Genomic DNA, 21582 nt, shown 5'->3' with positions numbered 1-21582 from the left:
TGCAGTTTTGGTCCCCTAATCTGAGGAAAGACATCCTTGCCATAGAGGGAGTGCAAAGAAGGTTCACCAGATTGATTCCTGGGATGGCAGGACTTTCATATGAAGCAAGACTGGATGAACTGGGCTTGTACTCGTTGGAATTTAGAAGATTGAGGGGGGTCTGATTGAAACGTATAAAATCCTAAATGGATTGGACAGGCTAGATGCAGGAAGATTGTTCCCGATGTTGGGGAAGTCCAGAACGAGGGGTCACATTTTGAGGTTAAAGGGGAAGCCTTTTAGGACCGAGATTAGGAAAAACTTCTTCACACAGAGAGTGGTGAATCTGTGGAATTCTCTGCCACAGGAAACAGTTGAGGCCAGTTCATTGGCTATATTTAAGAGGGAGTTAGATATGGCCCTTGTGGCTACGGGGATCAGGGGGTATGGAGGGAAGGCAGAGGCGGGGTTCTGAGTTGGATGATCGGCCATGATCATAATAAATGGCGGTGCAGGCTCGATGGGCCGAATGGCCTACTCCTGCACCTATTTTCTATGTTTCTATGTTCTATGTTTCTATTATAAAATGCCATTGTCCTTTCTGATGAAAATTACGTTCACCTGTATTGTTTATGTGTGTTGCTTGAAATTCCAGCATCTGCAGATTTCCTCGTGTTTGTCCTTTCTGTGTGTGTCTTATCTTTGAAATTTTGACCCGCGAAAATTGATTGTGATCTCAGTAACCTAGAGTAGTCCTGGTACAAAACTCATTCCATTGAAATTCAAAAAATCCTCAACTGATGATTTTATTATCGTCGCCGTTTACATTTGACTGTCAACTCTGTCGGTGTTCTGAAGCGACAAAAACTAAACAAAAAATCTGCGCACTGAACGATTACGAACAGGCCATGGAATTCTGGCAGTGATGCATTGCTTTGGGGATAAAAGAGGGTCATTATTGCGGGGAAGTAAATTTTTACCACGAATCAAATTAAATGCAAAGGAATGGAGGATAATCTTTTTAATAAGGGCAGGAGTATCTGAAGGGGCTAAAGAACGTGGAAGAAAAATCCCAAAGGAATATCATTTGCCCAGTTAACTTTCGGCTTGTGAACGTAACATCGGCTGCAGCAAAATCTGGTCTCCCGCTGAACGTGTCAGAGAGTCGACCAGCTTCTCCGAGCTTTAGGGCAGCAGCTTCAAATCGGTTAATGGGTTGTGTGAAACTTGGATGGATTCCGCTGCTCGGCATCACTCGCACATTGAGCGAATTCACCGGAGCTACTGCTGACAGGCCAGTGACAGTACTTTATATAGAGCGAAAATGCCCGAGACCTCTCCACAGAACCGTAGTAATTGTATGTAATCCACAGTACTACTGCCACAAAAAAAGGAACTGATTTCTTGACTTCAGATGGTAACGTTAAATCTGATTCTAATATGGGTGTCGGTTGTCGACTGAGAGTGGAAAGGGGCCAGGGTGAGACAATCGTAGTTGGGAAAAGCGGGAGGGAGAGGGGAGGGAGCGGGAAGCACCGGGGAGACATTCTGTAATTGACAATAAATTTCAACATCGTTTTCTTCCGCCAGATTTGCAACCTGGTTCTCCGCTCTACGTTGACAATACCGTATTGTGCAAAACGCTTAGGCTACCTAACTAAATATATGTTTGACAAAGACTTTTGCAGAGTAGTGTATAATGATCAGAGGAGGGAGTCTGCCCTTGATCTAAACAGTTATTCTTGCCGAAATTTATCTAGTTGGTTTTAAGTTTCTGTAGAGCTCGTATTTGAAGTTCCATTTACATCTTTCCCTTCAACATATACAAAGTTTCCAATTATCAGTGATCGTTATCTGTGTTATTCACTGCTGTTTCCAGTGTGATATCGGCCCGCAAATATTACGGTTGATTTTTCACTGACTTCACTAACGATTTGATTCTAATAATTGACTTTCTTGATAGACTTCCCGAGGAACATTTATTTACTCATGTGACTAGACACAAAAAAAAACAAATCCGATACATGATATGATAATGTAGAACGCTTCCAGATGTGTCTCCACTATTTTTTTTTATCCCCCTCACAGTGAACCTGGTGACCATTTTAATCTTGTCCAGAGGAAAGTGCGGTCTCTCCAGAGTTGTCACTCGCTACCTGGTTGCCATGGCAGTGGCGGATCTTATGGTTGTGGTCCTGGACGTGATATTGAGCAGGATTCCGAATATTTACGTGGAACTGGAACTTCTCATCTGGGCTGCGCATATACCAGTGTGTAAAATCCACGCCGCCCTGCTTTACGCCGCCACCGATTGTTCGGTCTGGTTCACCGTCACTTTCACCTTTGACCGGTTTGTGGCCATTTGTTGCCAAAAGCTGAAAACAAAATATTGCACCGGGAAAACTGCGGCTGTGATTCTGGGGACAGTGACTGTAATCAGTTGTTTAAGGAGCATTTACTGGTATTTTCGGCTCTCACGGTATTATGCAGTGCTGATCGCTCCATTTATTTGTCTAGATACCGTGTATTATTTCTCTTTATCTGTCGGAATATCAATTGACTTATTTTATTACCTTCTCACCCCTGTAATCCCATTCCTGCTGGTTCTCCTGACGAATGGACTAACTGTCCGGCATGTTCTAGTCACCAGCAGAGGGCGCAGGAGACTCCGGCGTGCTGACAAGGGACAGGGCGACAGGGACCCGCAGATGGAGAGCCGCAGGAAATCCCTCGTTTTACTGCTGATCATCTGTGGCAATTTCGTCCTGCTGTGGGCACCGTTCACTGTGTATTCTGCGTGGAACCGGCTGTCGGTTCTCTCTGCGTTGCTGCATCCTCCTGATTCACTGCGAGGACTGGGCTCGATGCTGCAGCTTCTGAGCTGCTGCACAAACACGGCTCTTTACGCCGTCACCCAGACCAAGTTCAGGGAGCAACTGAAGGACGCGATAAAACATCCCCTGGCTCTCGTTGCTGCCAGGATGTCATGAATTAGTAATATTTCCCTGCCTGGCCAAATCAATTAACCACTCATTGCAGGCAATCTCTGCACCAATGGAGCCCGGCGTTGTCCTTGTTCATCTCATTCCTCGCCAGTTTTCCCATCGCGCATGATTCCTCACTCTGGCTCACTGCCGATCATTTCAATCGATTTATTTTACTGCATTCACCCGTTTATATCCACCTCTCTTCCCCAGTGGAACGAGCTACGTTCTGTTGGTGTAGATCAGCGCCATCGTTGTGACCCACTGTTCTGTCGTCAAAGTCCCACTGTTCATTTTAAAAATCTTTATTAATCATTATTAAAGATCGACACAAAGTACAGTAAGGTAATCAAGTCAATGCATTAATATGTACAATGAATTAAATTACCAAATAATTGGTTAACAAAATTAAGCATTACGTCAACAATAATAATAAAATATAAAGTATTACGAATATGTTTTAAAGAAAAAGAAAGAAAAAAAAACTACTAACTAAAAAAACATTAGGAGCACACCCTCGGAGCTCTACGTCATCCGAGCTTCCATAAAAGAAAACCATCAACCCGCCAACTGAAATCCATTCAAACAAAATTCGGAATGAAACTCAGGTCAGATGATGGCAGCGAGCAAATGAACCTGATCTTTTCTCAAAATCAAATCCAGGCTCAAAAGTTCAACTTCCAATTTTCTCCAAACTAAGACATAGCATCACCTGTGAGATGCATTGCATCAAGGTAGGAGCAGAAGCATCTTTCCATTTCAACAGAATAGCCCTTGTTGGCCAATAATGTAACACATGCAATTACATGCTGGTCTGAGAAAGAAATACCATGAATATGTTGAGGGATTATACCAAACAAAACTGCCAACTTATTAGGTTGCACATTATTCTTTTAAAACTTTAGAAATTGTAGAGAAAATAGATTTCCAAGAATGATTCAAAACAGAACACGACCAAAACATATGTGTCAATGTAGCTGTCTTGGTTTTACATCTATCACACTGATTATCAACATTAGAAAACTCCTTTGTCAAATAGTAAGGATGTACAATTTTAAATTAAATTGAAGAGTGACAGGCACAGACCGAAGAAGAATTAACCAATTTCAAGAGTCGCAACCAGTCCGCTGTTAGCAAGGTCATGTTAAGTTCGCTCTCCCAATCTTGCTTAATTTTAAGTGAAGGATAATTATGCTGTTGTAACAATAAATTATAAATTTTCCCAATAAAACCTTTCACGAAAGGTTTCATTTTTAAAACACGTAATACCTAACAGGTCAGAATCCTGTATATATGGAAAATTACTTAAATATTTTTGTAAGAAGCGTCTGACCTGAAGATATTGCGAGAAATGGGAATACGAGAGAGTATTTACTTACTACTTTCTCAAAAGACATCAGAGGATCGGGACTACAGAGCGTCGTGGGAGCTGAATTCTGAAGGAAGGCTGTTTTGTTTAAAAAACTTCTTCGAGTGCAAGAAGGAGGAGACTGCGCAGGCGCGTGACGTAACAGGACAGCGTGGAGAGTTTGAAAAGGAGACCACCCTATATAGCGGGCAGCGTAGTGAGTGGGAGCAGAGTGTAGGGCTTTGGCTTCAATGGGCTTCGGCGGTAAACAGGAAGAGGTGAGAGCGAAGCACCAACTCTTTTTTTCTCCCCTTGGCGAATCGGCCTGGACAGACAGGAACAGCAGGGCTCTCACAGCTAACGGTATGAGCTAACGGTTTAAAAAGTTCGTCTGTTTGGCGAGGTAAGTGGGTGAGTAGACTTATTTTTCCTGTTTCATTCCTGTAGAATTAGATAGCATGTCTGCAGGGTTAGTGCTTTGTTCAGGGTGTCAGATGTGGGAATCCTGGGAGACCTCCAGCCTCCCTGATGGCCACCTCTGCACCAGGTGCACCGAGATGCAGCTTCTCAGAGACCGTCTCAGGGATCTGGAGCTGCAGCTTGATGACCTACTGCTGATCAGGGAAAGTGAAGAGGTGATAGACAGGAGCTACAGGAGTCAGTAGTCATCCCTAGGCTACAGGAGTCAGAACACTGGGTCACTGTCAAGAGAGGGAAGGGAAATGCCCGGATAGTGGAGAGCACACCTGTGGCTGTCCGCCTCAGCAACAAATATCTTGCTCTGGATGCTGTTGAGGGGGATGTCCTGACAGGGGACGCCCACGGTGACCGGGTCTCTGGCACTGAGCCTGGCGCTGTTGTGCAGGAGAGAAGGAGAGAGAAGAGAAATGAGGTAGTCGTAGGGGATTCCATAGTCAGGGGAACAGACAGGAGATTCTGTGAGCCTGACAGAGATACCCGCATGGTGTGTTACCTCCCAGGTGCCAGGGTACGAGATGTCTCGGATCGGGTCCAGAATATTCTGAAGGGGGAGGGCGAGCAGCCAGTTGTCTTGGTACATGTTGGTACCAATGACATAGATAGGACAAAGGAGAAGGTCCTGAAGAGAGATTTCTGGGAGTTAGGAAGGAAGCTGAGAAGCAGGACCTCCAGGATAGTAATCTCGGGATTGCTACCTGTGCCACGTGCTAGCGAGGGCAAGGGTAGTCGGATCAGGCAGATGAATGCGTGGCTGACAGACTGGTGCAGGGGGCAGGGCTTCAGATTCTTGGATAATTGGGATTTCTTCTGGGGGAAGAATGACCTATTCAAAAAGGACAGGTTACACCTGAACCCGAAGGGGACCAATATCCTGGCGGGAAAGTTTAATAGAGCTGTTAGGGAGGGTTTAAACTACTTTGGCAGGGGGATGGGAACCGGAATGGTAGAGCGGAGGAAGGGGAAAACAGAAATAAATCTAAGATAGTGAGCAGTAAAGATGTCAGGAAAGACAGGCAGGTGATGGGGCAAATGTGTAACCATTGGGATGAGTTGCAGTGCAATAAAGTTGCAGTGAAATCAAAGCAAAAAGTATCAAATACTGGGCTTAAGGTGTTGTACTTAAATGCACGCAGCATAAGGAATAAGGTGGATGATCTTGTCGTATAGCTACAGATTGGCAGGTATGATATTGTGACCATCACTGAGACCTGGCTAAAGGATGCATGTCTCTGGGAGCTGAACATCCAAGGATACACGGTGTATCGGAAGGATAGGAAGGTAGGCAGAGGGGGAGGCGTGGCTTTATTGGTAAGAAATGATATTAAATCATTAGAAAGAGGTGATATAGGATCGGAAGGTGCAGAATCTTTATGGGTTGAGCTAAGGAACAGCAGGGGTAAAAGGACCCTGATGGCAGTTATTTATAGGCCTCCAAACAGCTGCAGGAATGTGGACTACAAATTACAACTGGAAATAGAAATGGCTTGTCAGAAGGGCAGTGTTCTGATAATTGTGGGGGATTTTAACATGCGAGTAGATTGGAAAAATCAGGTCGGCACTGGATCTCAAGAGAGAGAATTTGTAGAATGTCTGCGAGATGGCTTTTTAGAACAGCTTGTTGTTGAGCCCACTAGGGGATCGGCTGTACTGGATTGGGTATTGTGTAATGAACCGGAGGTGATTGGAGAGATTGAGGTGAAGGAACCCTTAGGAGGCAGTGATCATAACATGGTTGAGTTCACTATGAAATTAGAAAAAGAGAAGTCGAAATCTGATGTGTCGGTGTTTCAGTGGAGTAAAGGAAATTACAGTGGCATTAGAGAGGAACTGGCCAAAGTTGACTGGAGAGGGACACTGGCGGGAAAGACGGCAGAGCAGCAGTGGCTGGAGTTTATGCGAGAAATGAGGAATGTGCAAGACAGGTATATTCCAAAAAAGAAGCAATTTTCGAGTGGAAAAAGGATGCAACCGTGGTTGACAAGAGAAGTCAAAGCCAAAGTTAAAGCTAAGGAGAGGGCATACAAGGAAGCAAAAATTAGTGGGAAGACAGAGGATTGGGAAGTCTTTAAAACCTTACAAAAGGAAACCAAGAAGGTCATTAAGAGAGAAAAGATTAACTATGAAAGGAAACTAGTAAATAATATCAAAGAGGATACTAAAAGCTTTTTCAAGTTTATAAAGAGTAAAAGACAGGTGAGAGTAGATATAGGACCGATAGAAAATGATACTGGAGAAATTGTAATGGGAGATGAGGAGATGGCAGAGGAAAAGAACAAATATTTTGCATCAGTCTTTACTGAGGAAGACAGCAGGATACCGGACACTCAAGGGTGGCAGAGAAGAGAAGTGTGCGCAGTCACAATTACGACAGAGAAAGTACTCAGGAAGCTGAATAGGCTAAAGGTCGATAAATCTCCCGGACCAGATGGAATGCACCCTCGTGTTCTGAAGGAAGTAGCTGTGGAGATTGCGGAGGCATTAGCGATGATCTTTCAAAAGTCGATAGGTTCTGGCATGGTTCCGGAAGACTGGAAGATTGCAAATGTCACTCCGCTATTTAAGAAGGGGGCAAGGAAGCAAAAAGGAAATTATAGACCTGTTAGCTTGACGTCAGTGGTTGGGGAGTTGTTGGAGTCGATTGTCAAGGATGAGGTTACAGAGTACCTGGAGGCATATGACAAGATAGGCAGAACTCAGCATGGATTCCTTAAAGGAAAATCCTGCCTGACAAACCTATTACAATTTTTTGAGGAAATTACAAGTAGGCTAGACAAGGGAGATGCAGTGGATGTTGTATATTTGGATTTTCAGAAGGCCTTTGACAAGGTGCCACACATGAAGCTACTTAACAAGATAAGAGCCCATGGAATTACAGGAAAGTTACATACGTGGACAGAGTGTTAGCTGATTGGCAGGAAACAGAGAGTGGGAATAAAGGGATCCTATTCTGGTTGGTTGCCGGTTACCAGTGGTGTTCCACAGGGATCAGTGTTGGGGCCACTTCTTTTTACATTGTACATCAACGAATTGGATTATGGAATAGATGGCTTTGTGGCTAAGTTTGTTGACGATATGAAGATAGGTGGAGGGGCCGGTAGTGCTGAGGAAACGGAGAGTCTGCAGAGAGACTTGGATAGATTGGAAGAATGGGCAGAGAAGTGGCAAATGAAGTACAACGTTGGAAAGTGTATGGTTATGCACTTTGGCAGAAAAAAATAAACGGGCAGACTATTATTTAAATGGGGAGAAAATTCAAAGTTCTGAGATGCAACGGGACTTGGGAGTCCTCGTACAGGATACCCTTAAGGTTAACCTCCAGGTTGAGTCAGTAGTGAAGAAGGCGAATGCAATGTTGGCATTCATTTCTAGAGGAATAGAGTATAGGAGCAGGGATGTGATGTTGAGGCTCTATAAGGTGCTACTGAGACCTCACTTGGAGTACTGTGGGCAGTTTTGGTCTCCTTATTTAAGAAAGGATGTGCTGACGTTGGAGAGGGTACAGAGAAGATTCACTAGAATGATTCCGGGAATGAGAGGGTTAACATATGAGGAACGTTTGTCCGCTCTTGGATTGTATTCCTTGGAGTTTGGAAGAATGAGGGGAGACCTCATAGAAACATTTCGAATGTTAAAAGGAATGGACAGAGTGAATGCGGCAAAGTTGTTTCCCATGATGGGGGAGTCTAGTACGAGAGGGCATGACTTCAGGATTGAAGGGCGCCCTTTCAGAACAGAAATGCGAAGAAATTTTTTTAGTCAGAGGGTGGTGAATCTATGGAATTTGTTGCCACGGGCAGCAGTGGAGGCCAAGTCATTGGGTGTATTTAAGGCAGAGATTGATAGGTATCTGAGTAGCCAGGGCATCAAAGGTTATGGTGAGAAGGCGGGGCAGTGGGACTAAATAGGATGAAATGGATCAGCTCATGATAAAATGGCGGAGCAGACTCGATGGGCCGAATGGCCTACTTCTACTCCTTTGTCTTATGGTCTTATGGTCTTATCCCTGGAGTTCGGGAGAATGGGGGGAGGGGGGTATCTCAGAGAAACTTTCCGGATGTTAAAAGGCCTGAAAAGATTAGATATGGCAAAGTTATTTCCCATGGTAGGGGAGTCTAGGACAAGAGGGCACGACTTCAGGATTGAAGGACACCCATTTAGAACAGAGATGCGGAGACGTTACTGTAGTCAGAGTGCGGTAAATCTGTGGAATTTGTTGCCAAGTCGTTCGGGTTTTTAAGTGGGAGATAGATATTCTCTTGACTAGCCTGTCATCTTCCGGATCGGGGTCTCTTTAAATTTACTTTGTTTATGTTACGATCCGGACCGTTGACTCCCTGTTTCCCTTTGGTTCCCTGTTTTCCCGTGTCCCTCGGCCTTGGTGATTAGAGGCAATTTACTCTCGGCTGAACCGGTAGTTTATAGTCTCCGGCTTGCAGCTGTTCGGCGCGGGAGCGTCTGCAAAGTCACTAAAGGTACGGATTGCCAATGTCATCTGACCAGAGCAAGTCTGGTCACCGCTCGAAGCGAGTGCCGGTAATTCGCCTTTCCTCGCCGGAGCAACCCTGTCAAAGCAAGCCTGCAGTTTCCTCACCGAGGTGGGTCCGTCAGTTAACCCGCTGGGGGAATCAAGAACTGCTGTCTACTGTTCTAAGTTCCGAGTCAAGTCCCGGCCCTGGCGACATCTAAGTTCCGAGTCAAGTCCCGTCCCTGGCGACATCTTAGTTCCGAGTCAAGTCCTGGCCCTGGCGGCATCCAAGTACGGAGTCAAGTCCCGGCCCTGGCGACATCTTAGTTCCGAGTCAAGTCCTGGCCCTGGCGGCATCCAAGTACGGAGTCAAGTCCTGATCCTGGCGGTATCAAAGTACCGAGTCAAGCCCTGGCCCTGGCGGCATCCAAGTACCGAGTCAAGTCCTGATCCTGGCGGCATCCAAGTACCGATTCAAGTCCTGGCCCTGGTGGTCAGTGATCCCTGTCCTAACCCCCTGTTTGAATCCCTTCTCTGCCCCTCTCGCCTCTAGCCCTCGTCTGTAGCCCTCGCCTACACCTCAGTCTAGTTCTATCGCTGGAGCTAGATAGGAACTGTCTGTTGTTCGTTGGTGTTTGTCTTGTCTTGTCCTCGCCTCCGTGGGGTAAGTCAGGCCGTCTTACCCTTGCCCTGCGGGGCATCATGTCTTGTCTTCTCTTGTCTTCGCCTGTGTGGGGTAAGTCAGGCTGTCTTGCCGTTGCCACGCGGGGGGTCATGTCTTGACTTGTCTTGTCCTCGCCTCCGTGGGTAAGTCAGGCCGTCTTGCCGTTGCCCTGCGGGGGGGACATGTCTTGTCGTCTTTGCCTCTGTTGGGTAAGTCTGGCCGTCCTGCCGTTACCCAACAGATGGACCTGTCCCACCTTGGTGTTCTGTCTGTGAATCCCGGCCCTATGTCCTGTACCCAAGGAGGGGTCCCGGCTCTCTGTTCTGTGCGTGAGTCCCGTCCCTATGTCCTGTACCCAAGGAGGGGTCCCGCCTCTGTGTTCTGTGTACGTGTCCATGGTTCCATGTACCTGCTCTTCCGAGACCAAGGCTCTGCTTTTTCCATGTTCCTCCTCTCCCTAGCCCATGTCATGTCCATGCCTGGCTCTGGGGTCCAAGCCCGAGGCAAGACCCAGGTACTGGGTCCTTGCCCAGTCTCTGGCTCGGAGTCTATACCGTAGCCTCTTCATGTCGCCTCTAGTTCTGGGATCCGATTCCGAGTTCTAGCCCAGACCTTTAGTCCCAGCCTAGTTGTAGTCCTGAGTCCTTGTCCAGTTCGCTATTCCTGCTTCTGCATTGCTCTGCTGGTATCGAACAATGAACTAAATTTAATTAACCTCACAAGCTGTGTCTTGCATTTGGGTCCACCCTTGCTCCCTATGCCCCCCCCCCCGCCATTGTGACATAGCCAGGTCATCAAGGGGTGTGGGGACAAGACAGATGAGTGGGGATGACCGGAAGAACTGAATCAGCATATGATTAAATGGTGGGGCAGACTAGTTGGGCCGAATGGCCTGCTTCTGCTTCTGTATCTTATGGTCTTATGCTCATATGGAGCCACAGTTAAATCAGCGCAAGATTAAAATCCTCACAGGGCCTCACTGCGAGGAGCATAAAAACTTAGTGGTTACACATCAGGAAACGTGTCCAAGATCGGAAATACAAACATCAAACAAGTCAACAAATTCAGATATCTTGGCAGCTAAATAACAAGTAACACAGGTGTCAAATACAGAATATCAATGGCGAAAGAAACTTTCCAGTAAATGAAGTCCATATTAACAAGTAGAAAGATGAGCATGTACACTAAAAAACAGAATACTGCAGATGAATTATGAAAGGACGCTGGCGACTAATATCAAAGAAGATACTAAAACCTTTCTTAACTACATAAAGGGTAGACAGTTGAGGGTAGATGTAGTGCGGAATTTTTAACAACGTGCAAAATGACATCTAGTGAGGTCCGCTCATTGTAAAACCCTTCAGTGTTAGTACTTGGAATTAGGGAGTGTCAGTGAGGGCCAATATATGGAAACCCATTGCTTTGGACTGTTTTCCGAGATTAAAACAGAACGAGAGGGAAGTGGGGGGTGGGGTGGGGGGGAAGAGAGAGAGAGAGATTGAGATTGAAATGTGTTCATTGAAATGTGTTCTTTGAAATGTGTTCATTTTTCCATTGAGATTCTCCGAGTCTTACGGGGGAAAATCTATAGCTATTGAAATCAACAGTTTCAGGTTCAATTTTGGCACAAGACAAATTCCGAGAGCGGAGATGGGAGCTTGCAAATGATAATTGAGAAAGGTTGATTCAGGCTAGACTTTTAAAGGTCTGACAGCGGGAGATAAAGTTCTCTATATTTCTGTTGGATTGAAGAGAAAGTCTCGCAGGAGTATGGAACATTGGATGACACGATTTACTGAGTTCGACACCAGGAGGAAAAAAACATGTGATTCCCTAGGTCAGTTACAGACAGCTGGAATGAAGGGAAGCACTGCAGACGAATTTTGGATGCTGCTGCCTTCTCAAGATGGAAATATGGTTTGCCAAATGGATGATGAGATCTTTCCCTTTGGAGATTAACGATGCTCAAACAAATCATAAGTGTGTTGTGGAATAATATGTTGAGAGGGAATAGGCCCTCAAAGGCCTACGTTATCATTTATGTGTGGGGTCGCCGCGGGTGAACATGGTCTTCAGTGTGAATATATTATCTCATAATGTAACCGTCGAGAAATAAATCAACGTACCTAGAATACCTATCTAGGGGGAATCAATGGGATATTTTGGGGTTTCTTGGTCTATGGGAAGAAGTGCTTCCTATCTTAAAATAAAGGTCACCACATCTCCAGAGCCTGACCGGGCGCACACAGTGCAAAGACCAAAATATTCGACACAACACCCTGACGTCTGTGCACATCCTTAAATCTGCGTGTACTGCCTATTTCGAATACTTATCCCTAAATCTTCGCGCAGCTCTAAATTACGGTGCAACCCAAACACTGTGCGCATCCCCACATCCGTGTGCACCAATATTAAGTTCAACCCCCCCCCTCTCCGCAGGTCTGTGCGCACCTCCATATCCGAAAACATCGCTCACATCAGCGTGCACACCCATATCCACAGACAGCTTAAAGGTCTGCTCCTCCAAATCGACATGCAACCAAACAATTCTCTGCCCCAATTTCACCTCGGACACTTCCTCATTCACACTGGATTATTCCTGAGCAAGAATCATTTCAGAGTGCTCACAAAATAGTTGCTTCGATGAAACAGCATCGAGCTTCGTCATACCTCGAATTCTGCAGATACCCAAAATATGTCCAAAATACACCGACATCCCGAATCCGCATGCACACCCCTATACGTCTGAGACCCTAAATCTGCCGAGACACCCGAATCTGTGCTCATCTACTAATCCGTGTAGTATCCGCCCGTTCTTTTGCAACCCTTCTCAGGCCGTTCGGCCCGACTTCATCTGTACCTGGAGCGGGGCCCGTCGATGGCAGGATGGGGGTGGTTTTGATGGAGAAGTTGGATGCGGGTTCTGGGGGTGCAGGCTTGTTAGTGTGGATCAGCACCATGGGCTTCAGGGCGAGAGGGAGGTGTGTGAGAAGCGGGAGAGGTCAGAACGTGGGCAGCAGAGTGGAGAAGGAGAAAAGCAGAAGAAAGTGAGCAAAGATGACTAAAACCATACTCACCCTACTGTCCTCCATCATCATCCCCTCTTTCTCCCATCTCTACACCTTTCACCATCTCTTTCCAACCAAATATCTCTCCAGACTCTCTTCCCACTTTCTCCCCATCTTTCTCACATTCCTCTCCCAACTTCTCTCCAACTTGCCACCTATTTTTCCTCACCCCCTGTCTACTCCCTTCCTGCATCAGATACTTTCTCCCACACTCCCCCTCTCTATCACCATTCCCCTCCCTTCTCCACATCCATTGCTCTGCGCCGCTCTCTTCTGCGCTCTCCCACCTCTTTCTCCGCTATGTCCAATCTACTCTCTCCCCATTCCTCCCCACCCGCACCCCATGAACATAAATATCCCACTCCGTCCCCGTTTTACTTTCTTCCATGGCGGTCTGTCTTCTGCTATTGGAACGCGCCCCCCCCGCCCCCGCCCCCCCGCCACTTCCCCAGCTCTGCATCTCTTTCACGAATCAACTTCCCAGCACGTTACTTCGCCCCTCCCCCTCCCGGTTTCACCTATCACATTGTGTTTCTCCTTCCCTTCCCCCCCCCATATGTTAATTCTACTCCTCATCATATTTTACAGTCCTGCTGACGGGTTTCGGCCCGAATCTTAAACTGTGTTATTTTCCATGGATGCTACCTGCCCTGTTGAGTTCCTCCAGTATTTTGTGGGTGTTCCGTTGTGGCTTGATGTTTCATCAACACATTAAGACACTCTTTTCTTTCTGAATTCCCATAGCTTGTAACTCTCCGTTTTATTTTTCAGATGCGAATTTATTTCAGTTGTTCATAGGGAAATCTGTCCACAACAATGCATATCATTAATGTGTTTATGTTCCTTTTCTCATAACACCCATGCAGGTCCTTTGCTTTCAGTCAGCTGTATTCCCATCCACTCTGTTCACACTCGTCTTGTTTCAGTGTTGTTTTCATTTCACACCAATGTTACGGGGTTCTGAATTACCCCTATGAACTGTGATCGATTACCCCTATGAGCTGTGGTTTTGAAAAGAGAGAGAGAGGTATTTAACACCGACATGTTGTTTTGAAAAGAGAGAGAGAGAGAAAGAGAGAGAGACGAAGACTGACGTTTCGACTGTCACTTTAAGGCACGAGAGAAAACTGACTACCTTTTGGATTTCTGCAGGGCTGGAGAGAGGCAGCACCGAAACAGCTTGTAAGTTGCTATGGTGACCGAGGGCGGCGTTATTTGATGGACAATCGATGTTCTGATTTTTCGGCAGCGTGTTTGTACTTCTCAAGGACATTTGCCTGCTTGTACATTTCTTACACAGAGAAGGGAAGGAGGAGTTCTTTGAATGACAGGGGTACCCAGTACGGTGAGATAAATAGGAGGTCAGATAATATAGACCTAAGACGCATGTTTTGGACACTGAATGAGCTTTGTTGTGCCATCAGGATAAGTGGGTTTTTGGAGGATTGATCAGACAGATCGATCAGTCGCTCTTGCAATGAGAAAATGGAGTGACCGGTGGGGTGTTGTCCATGTGTCCACCCTTGCCTGAGCTGATATTTCCACACAGAAAACCGGTCCCCTTTGTCGGTGACTTTTGAAGGGTTTCGGAGGACAACGAGAAGATCGACGGTGTCAGCTCACCTGAAGACTCAGATCTCTCCCCCCCCCACGCCTCTCTCTACATCACTCCTCAACTCAACACCACGAAATGAACTGAACTGAACTTTACTCATCCTCGTAAGACTGTATACTTTTACCTCAAGACTTAACGAAGATTGGTTTTTCACATATATTTCCACACTTACTGATTTATTTACTTATATATATAATCATTACTAACCTGTTAGATTTATCTACATTTATATTACTGTATTCAGTAGTTGCTAATAAATATTATTAGTTAATAGCAATACTGGACTCCAAAGTACTGTATGTGTTTCAACAAGTCTTCCAGCTTTCGTTAATTTTTTTCATTTCTACTGCATACCCAATGTGTTGTAAGGCAGCTCTCAGTCTTAACACCGAACAATCAATAAAAGACGCCATTGTTGTTCGCCATGCTTGCAACCCAAATCATGTCTACACAAAATACATTAAAAAACCTTCCAGCTCACATTGGATTGACGTGACTTATTAATTCAAAGAACGATGATAGTCGTTTCCAAAGCAGCGGTGGGTGATGGGAAAATTCATGGTAATTTTCACCTGTCACCGTCCAACGGGCTGTTTCCCGTCCACCCTGCAGCCATTTTTTTTTTTGTTATTCTGGCATCTTGTCCCTTCCTTCTCAGTCCTGAAGAAGGCACTTGGCCCGGAACTTTATACTTTCGACTTTATTCTTTTCAAATATGTTCCTGAATTGCCGAGATCCTCCAGCATTTTGTGTGAAACAGAGCAGCCCAATAGCAGCATAGCATAAGTTTATGATGAAAATGTCTATGAAGGCTTGTAGTGGACATGATCAACAATAGCAACCATAGAACTGGGCGGGAAGACCGAGAGTGTTTCGCAACAACATTCACTGAATTCTCCAATCGTCACTTCTTCGTCTTTGAGATTTTGCAATCCCTTGTCAAGCTATCACAATTGGGATTTTACTTGAATTACATCATGTTTATTTTTACCCCCGCTGTTGGAAGACACGTCAGCCTTGTGTAGTATTGAATATTCAGCGTGCTGGAGCGAGTATAAATGAATGAGATTCATCAGCTCAGAGTTTCTTCAGCGAGATCGCGGGCAGCTGGGAGACAGGCTGAATTCCACACAGAATGCTTGAAGCATTTTACAGCGTGAGAAAAATATATTACATGATCATTTTCATTATTGGTGTTCCTGGTAAGAACATAGAATAAGTGAAAATTGTTATTCTATGTACACGTTCTTTGGTTCAAACAGTGTTGTGATGTCGGTGGATTGTTGAGTGCACTGAAGACACGATAACAAAACCGTGTTCATTTTCAAGCTCCGTGATCTCGGCTGAAAATAAACCATCAGTTACAACAGGTGTAGAAAGGAAGATCGGGGAGATGGCTTCCTTTTGTGGATTCATGGCCGCCAGTTTTAATGAATTAATGCATTAGTTAATTATTTCTGATTGCATTCCTTGCTATAGTGCGACGGAACCCTCCAACCTAGAGGAATGCAGAATTTAAAAGAAGCGAGAAAACTGGGGCCCATGTGGGCGGGTGACGAACGGTCAAGGAGGAACTTTTCCGTTTATCTCTGCACAGAGACTCACGGAGCTGCGATACAGTATTTCACTCATTTTTTTTTTTTGTTTTTCCCCCAGTGAATTTAGTGGCGATTGTGATCCTGTCCCGGGGAAAGTGCGGACTCTCCAAGTGCACCACTCGCTACCTGGTGGCCATGGCAACGGCGGATCTACTCACCATCATCTTTGAGGTGATATTGTGGCGGGTCAGTTATTATTACTTCCCCGGGACTTTCCTGGACATCACCCCCGTATGCAGTGTGATCTCTACTCTGGGAGTGGCAGCCACAGACTGTTCTGTCTGGTTCACTGTCACTTTTACGTTTGATCGGTTTGTCGCCATCTGTTGCCAGAAACGGAAAGCAAAGTATTGCACCGGGAAAACTGCGGCTGTGATTCTGACAGCAACCGGCGCTCTGCTCTGTTTTAAAAATGTGCCCATCTTCTTTCGATATCGTCCTGTGAAAGTGATTGACAATATACCCTGGGACTGTATTATAAAGCCGAGCTACTATACGCATCCCGGCTGGGTGGGATATGACTGGCTCGCTACCGTTCTTATGCCATTACTCCCATTCGTGTTAATACTCCTGTTCAACGCTCTGACAGTCAGACACATTTTAGTGACCAGTCGCGTCCGTAAGGGGCTGAGGGGTCAGAACAAGGCGGAGAACCGCAGTGACCCGGAGATGGAGAGCAGGAGCAGGTCTGTAATCTTACTTCTCACCATCTCCGGAAGCTTCATCATTCTGTGGTCGGTAAAATTTGCCGAATTCCTTTATTACACAGTTGCCGTATTGGATCAAAATAATTACAACGATTCGGAATACATTTTCCAACACTCTGGAGAGATGCTGATGCTATTAAGTTGCTGCACAAACACGTTTATTTATGGGGTAACTCAGTCCAGGTTCAGAGAGCAGTTCATCCGCGCAGTGAAATGTCCACTCACGTCAATTATTCAACAAATTAGTAAACAAAATATCTAAGTTATTTTCAAAGCCGGTGGGAGCGTTTTCCACTTTGACACTGCAGAACCGGCGGGCATCGGATAACGTAGCAGCTGAAAGAACAAAATTGGTATTAAACTCTTAAGAGCCGCGGCACGGGAACAGACCCTTTGGCACCCGAAGCTCCAGAAAGCGCCTCCCACCAATTATTAAAACTGTATTGTTTTTCAGTTGTTTTCCCACCATGTTAACGCTCCCCTCTCCGCTACACACCTTTCGATTATGATTCCCACACTGCAGCGTTAATGCTCACCTCTCAGAGGACCGAGAGGAAATGTTCACCTCTCAGAAATGCTGGCGTCAGGCGGAGAACGATCGGAATACATCCCAAGTCTCCGGGAGATCAGATTGGACCTGGTCCATGCTTGGAGTGAGCAGGCAATCTCGTAAAGAGACTTGTTTTAGTCTATCCAACATTGGCACGTCTTTCTAAACCAAATGAGCAGACAGCATCAACTTTAATTATCCAGTGTACCCGGGTGCAGTGAATTGGTGATGTTTTCCATTAGACCACAAGACATGCGCACGGAATGTCCCCCAAGATCCAATTATCGTGTGTAGAAAGTGGGCCGATGGTGAACTCAGACAGTAATTAAACCACAGGACATAGGAGCAGCATTGGACCAGTCGTGCTTTCGAGCTCTTCCACTTAGGTGATCTGTTCCTCAACCCCAACTTCCGTCCTCCTCTCGGAAATCGTTCGCACATTCACCAGTTAAGAGCCTTTCAAACTTTCTCTTAACCACATCCGGGAGCTTGGTCTCCACAACTTCTGTGGGATCAAATTCCACTCCTCTTAAAATAGATGCCATTTGCCTTCGCTGCTACCGAATTAAGCTGCAAGTTCGCTCCAGCGAATCCAGAACCGATGTCCAAATGCATCTTTTATTTTTGAGTTTTCTCTCCAGTTAGAACATTTTCGACACATTCATCATCCCTTCCAAAGCACATACCCCACACGCCCATAACCTGCATTCCAGCTGTCACTTCGTTGCCTACTCGGTCAAACGAAACATTTTTCTGTAGATCACCCTGTCGGCGACAACACTTGTTTCTGCAAGGAACTCTGGTCCAACTGAATCCCGCCCATGAGCTGACTCGGACGGTCATTAACCCACAAGGCTTAGGAGCAGAATTGTTCAATATAATTGTGGCTGATTTACTCAGGAGTCAGTTCTTCCGCTGCTCTGGTCTCCAATCAAGCCCCCCAGGCCACCTACACAAACACTGTATTTGCGTGTATTCCAATGCCTCCGATACTCTAGCCGTCACCACCCTCCCTGGCAGGGATTGCAGGGATTCACCCAGTCTGACAAAAGTAACATCTCTCTACATTGCTTCAAATGACTGTCCCTTAACTGAAACGGTGTCCTCTCCATTATTACCCTCCCAAACGTGATAATACGTTTATATGTACCTTTTTGCCGCTTAAGGTCATGTAGGTCTCAGGAATGTAATTCTTCCACCCGAGGAATACAGACACAGCCTGTTCCGATTCTCTCAGAACACAGAACAGGAACTTCTGGTCCATGATAATCGGTGTCCACCATGAAACCAAATTCAACTAATCCGTGCAACATACATCAAAGTTGCTGGTGAACGCAGCAGGCCAGGCAGCATCTCTAGGAAGAGGTAGAGTCGACGTTTCGGGCCGAGACCCTTCGCCAGGACTAACTGAAAGAAGAGCTAGTAAGAGATTTGAAAGTTGGAGGGGGAGGGCTCAACTAATCCGTGCTGTCTGGCATGATACATAAACTTCCATTGGCATCTGGTTATATTAATTTGCCCAACATACCTCCTTTAAACACATCCCCTCTCATCCAATGTGCGTGTCCTCGAGTATTTTTGTTTTTCATTTTCAGGTTGAGAAAATGATTCAGGCTGTCGACAGTAATTTTCGTTCCTGATTTTATAAACTTTTGTCACGTCTCCCCCAGAACCCGAAGCCTTAGGGAAAATATTCCAAGTTAATCTAGATTCTCATGTCTAGCTCCAATTTGCTAGCACTTCTTCGTGTTCTTCACTGTCTTGGCGATGCTACGGCACGTCCACATGTTTATAAAGGGTTGTGAGAGTCTGTCCCATGTCTAACAATGGTCATATCTAATGGCAGTAACCGAGGGGGCAAGGAAACCTTTTTATCCCTGCTACTTACAATAAGCCAAAGGCCGCTGCCTTTTGACACCTCTGTCCTCGGGCCAAGTTGCTGCCATTTAAACCTTTCACTATTTGAATTCCACGGTTATGTTCTGCTCAGCCTGTTCCACGCCAAAGGAACTCAACTCCCAAACTTCTCAATCCCTCCATATAACTGAAATATTCCTTCCCAGGCAACATTCAGATATCTGATGTCCACACACTCAAGAGGCGCCATCATACCTGTAGCGTACTCTCATCACCTGAACTACACATGATACACCCGCAGGGAAACAACTTACCGTATGTTTCATAAAGCAGCAGTGCATCTTCCCTTTCAATATGGGTGTCGTGGTAAACAATGTTTACCTTGTTTGCATTATTCGATGGGCCGGCCGTTCGTTTTTCTCCAGGAGCCAAGGAGACTGAAAGGTAACATGATCGAGGTACATTTATCAAAAGTGGCACAGATGGGTCAGATAGTTCAGCTGTGAAAAAGAAATCAGAAGAAATGTAAAGATATATATCATAAGAAAAAAAATAATTGAGTTATGATCAGAGAAACAATATTTTAATAACAGCAGAGAGGAAATGTTCTTGTTTTTTTTCTATGGCAGAGAGTTGCCCATATCGGGCAGGCACTGCCAGACGTGGTGGTAGCGATTTCATCTGCGAAGACAGTTTAATTTCTACCTTTGGTGTCTCTTTCTTCCTTTTCTTTCAAGGAGGATGGTTCCTGTCGAAGACCCTGGCCTAAAAATGCACTCCGACTTCAGCCGCTTCTTGTCCACTTCTTCCTCGGCAAAGCGGCCGTCGTTGTCGAAGGCCCTGCACACTCACGTTGTCCTGCTCTCGGCCCCTACAATCATGCAAATGGTACAAAGCTCCGTCAACAGCCCACCAGGGCTCACGAAATTTCTGTCCCATTGTGTAAAGATTAGTGAACAGAGCTCACGCAAATAAATTGAACTTTTGATCTCACAGTCCACCTCGACATGACCCTCGCACCTTATTTACAACCTACTCTTCATGTTCTCTGCAAGTGGAACACGATACAAAGTTCAAAGTAAAATTATAATCAGCCTACAAACATGTCACCACATACAATCCTGATATTCGCTTTCTGCGTGCATACTTAGCACAGCTATAGAGCAGTAACTGTAAACAGAATCAGTAAACTATAAATTTCTGGAACTGTAACCTGTAAACAGACTGTGCACCTGCACAAAATCAATAAATAGCATTTAATAATGAGCATGAAAGAATCCTTAAATGAGTGTTATTTTATCCCCATTTTTCCTCAATGTACTTTCGTAGTGAAATGACCTACATGGGTGGCATGCAGAACGAAATTTTGTTTTTGTCACTTTTATTTCGTAGAAGCGACAAAAGTAAAACGGTTACCAATTTCCAATCTAAGGAGAATTAAACGTCGCCATGGAGACACGTGATTAAATATTCATAGCGGCAGACAAACACTACGGGCACGCATACTTTGAGGGGGGGTGAATCAGAATGAGTGTGTTCTCATAGAAACATTGCAAATTTTAAAAGGCCTAAACAGATTAGATATGGCTAAGGTGTTTCCCATGGTAGGGGATTCCAGGACAACAAGAATCCAGACTTCAGGATTGAAGGACTTCCTTTTAGAACTGAAATGCGGAGAAATTACTTTTGTCAGAGGGTGGTAACTCTGTGGAATCTGTTGCCACGTGCGGCTGTGGAGGCCAAGACATTGGGTGTATTTAAGGCAGAGATAGATAGGTTCTTGATTAGCCAGGGCATCAAAGGGTATGGGGAGAAGGCAGGGGAGTGGGGATAACTGGATGGAGTGGATTAGCCCATGATTGAACGGTGGAGCAGACTCGATGGGCCGAAAGGGCTACTTCTGCTCCTAAGTATTATGGTATTATGGTCTTTTTTAACAATGGATGAAATGGTCAGATGGACGGGCTTTCGGGACATTTTGTCTGCAGCTCAGGAAGACATTCCGAGACAGGTGCAAACATTCAAAGAATAGTTTCGACTAGTGGGACCCGTGGACCGTCCACAAAAGTAACAGGCAATTTGCTTCCAAATGGATTGAAATTTCAAATTCATTCTTTTTCCCACTGTTTATCCCCATGATAGGGATGATCATCGTTACTTTCTCGTGAACGCCTGCAGGAAAAAGATCTCAGGGTAGCATAGTGTAACATACGCACTTTGACAACGAATTTTCTTTGCCTGCTTTGAATGTGACTTTCTTATAACAG

The 21582-nt window shown here is 45.4% G+C and overlaps 2 protein-coding genes and 1 long non-coding RNA gene across 4 annotated transcripts in view; 2 read left to right on the top strand and 1 right to left on the bottom strand.

Annotated features, from left to right (window-relative positions):
- Positions 1-21582, top strand: part of LOC140208265 (uncharacterized) — a 515327-nt gene that overhangs the window by 440708 nt on the left and 53037 nt on the right. The gene's annotated exons all lie outside the window — the stretch shown is intronic.
- On the top strand, positions 15706-17213 carry LOC140207459 (probable G-protein coupled receptor 139). The gene is made up of 2 exons (XM_072275981.1): positions 15706-15805; positions 16260-17213. Exons 1-2 carry the CDS (start codon positions 15739-15741, stop codon positions 17168-17170), a joined length of 978 nt encoding a protein of 325 aa, XP_072132082.1. The 5' UTR covers positions 15706-15738; the 3' UTR covers positions 17171-17213.
- LOC140207460 (uncharacterized) lies at positions 17180-20114 on the bottom strand. 2 transcript variants are annotated; one of them, XR_011888559.1, is made up of 3 exons: positions 20021-20114; positions 19630-19752; positions 17180-17244 (listed from the first exon to the last, which is right to left on the bottom strand). It is a non-coding gene; the product is annotated as an uncharacterized lncRNA (long non-coding RNA). The 2 variants fall into 2 exon arrangements; XR_011888558.1 differs by lacking the exon at positions 17180-17244 and adding an exon at positions 17428-17620.

This window comes from Mobula birostris, chromosome 13, assembly GCF_030028105.1.
Source record: "Mobula birostris isolate sMobBir1 chromosome 13, sMobBir1.hap1, whole genome shotgun sequence".
Classification (NCBI taxonomy): domain Eukaryota; kingdom Metazoa; phylum Chordata; class Chondrichthyes; order Myliobatiformes; family Myliobatidae; genus Mobula; species Mobula birostris.
Note: the sequence above shows the minus strand (reverse complement) of the source record. Positions and strands in the feature narration are given on the sequence as shown.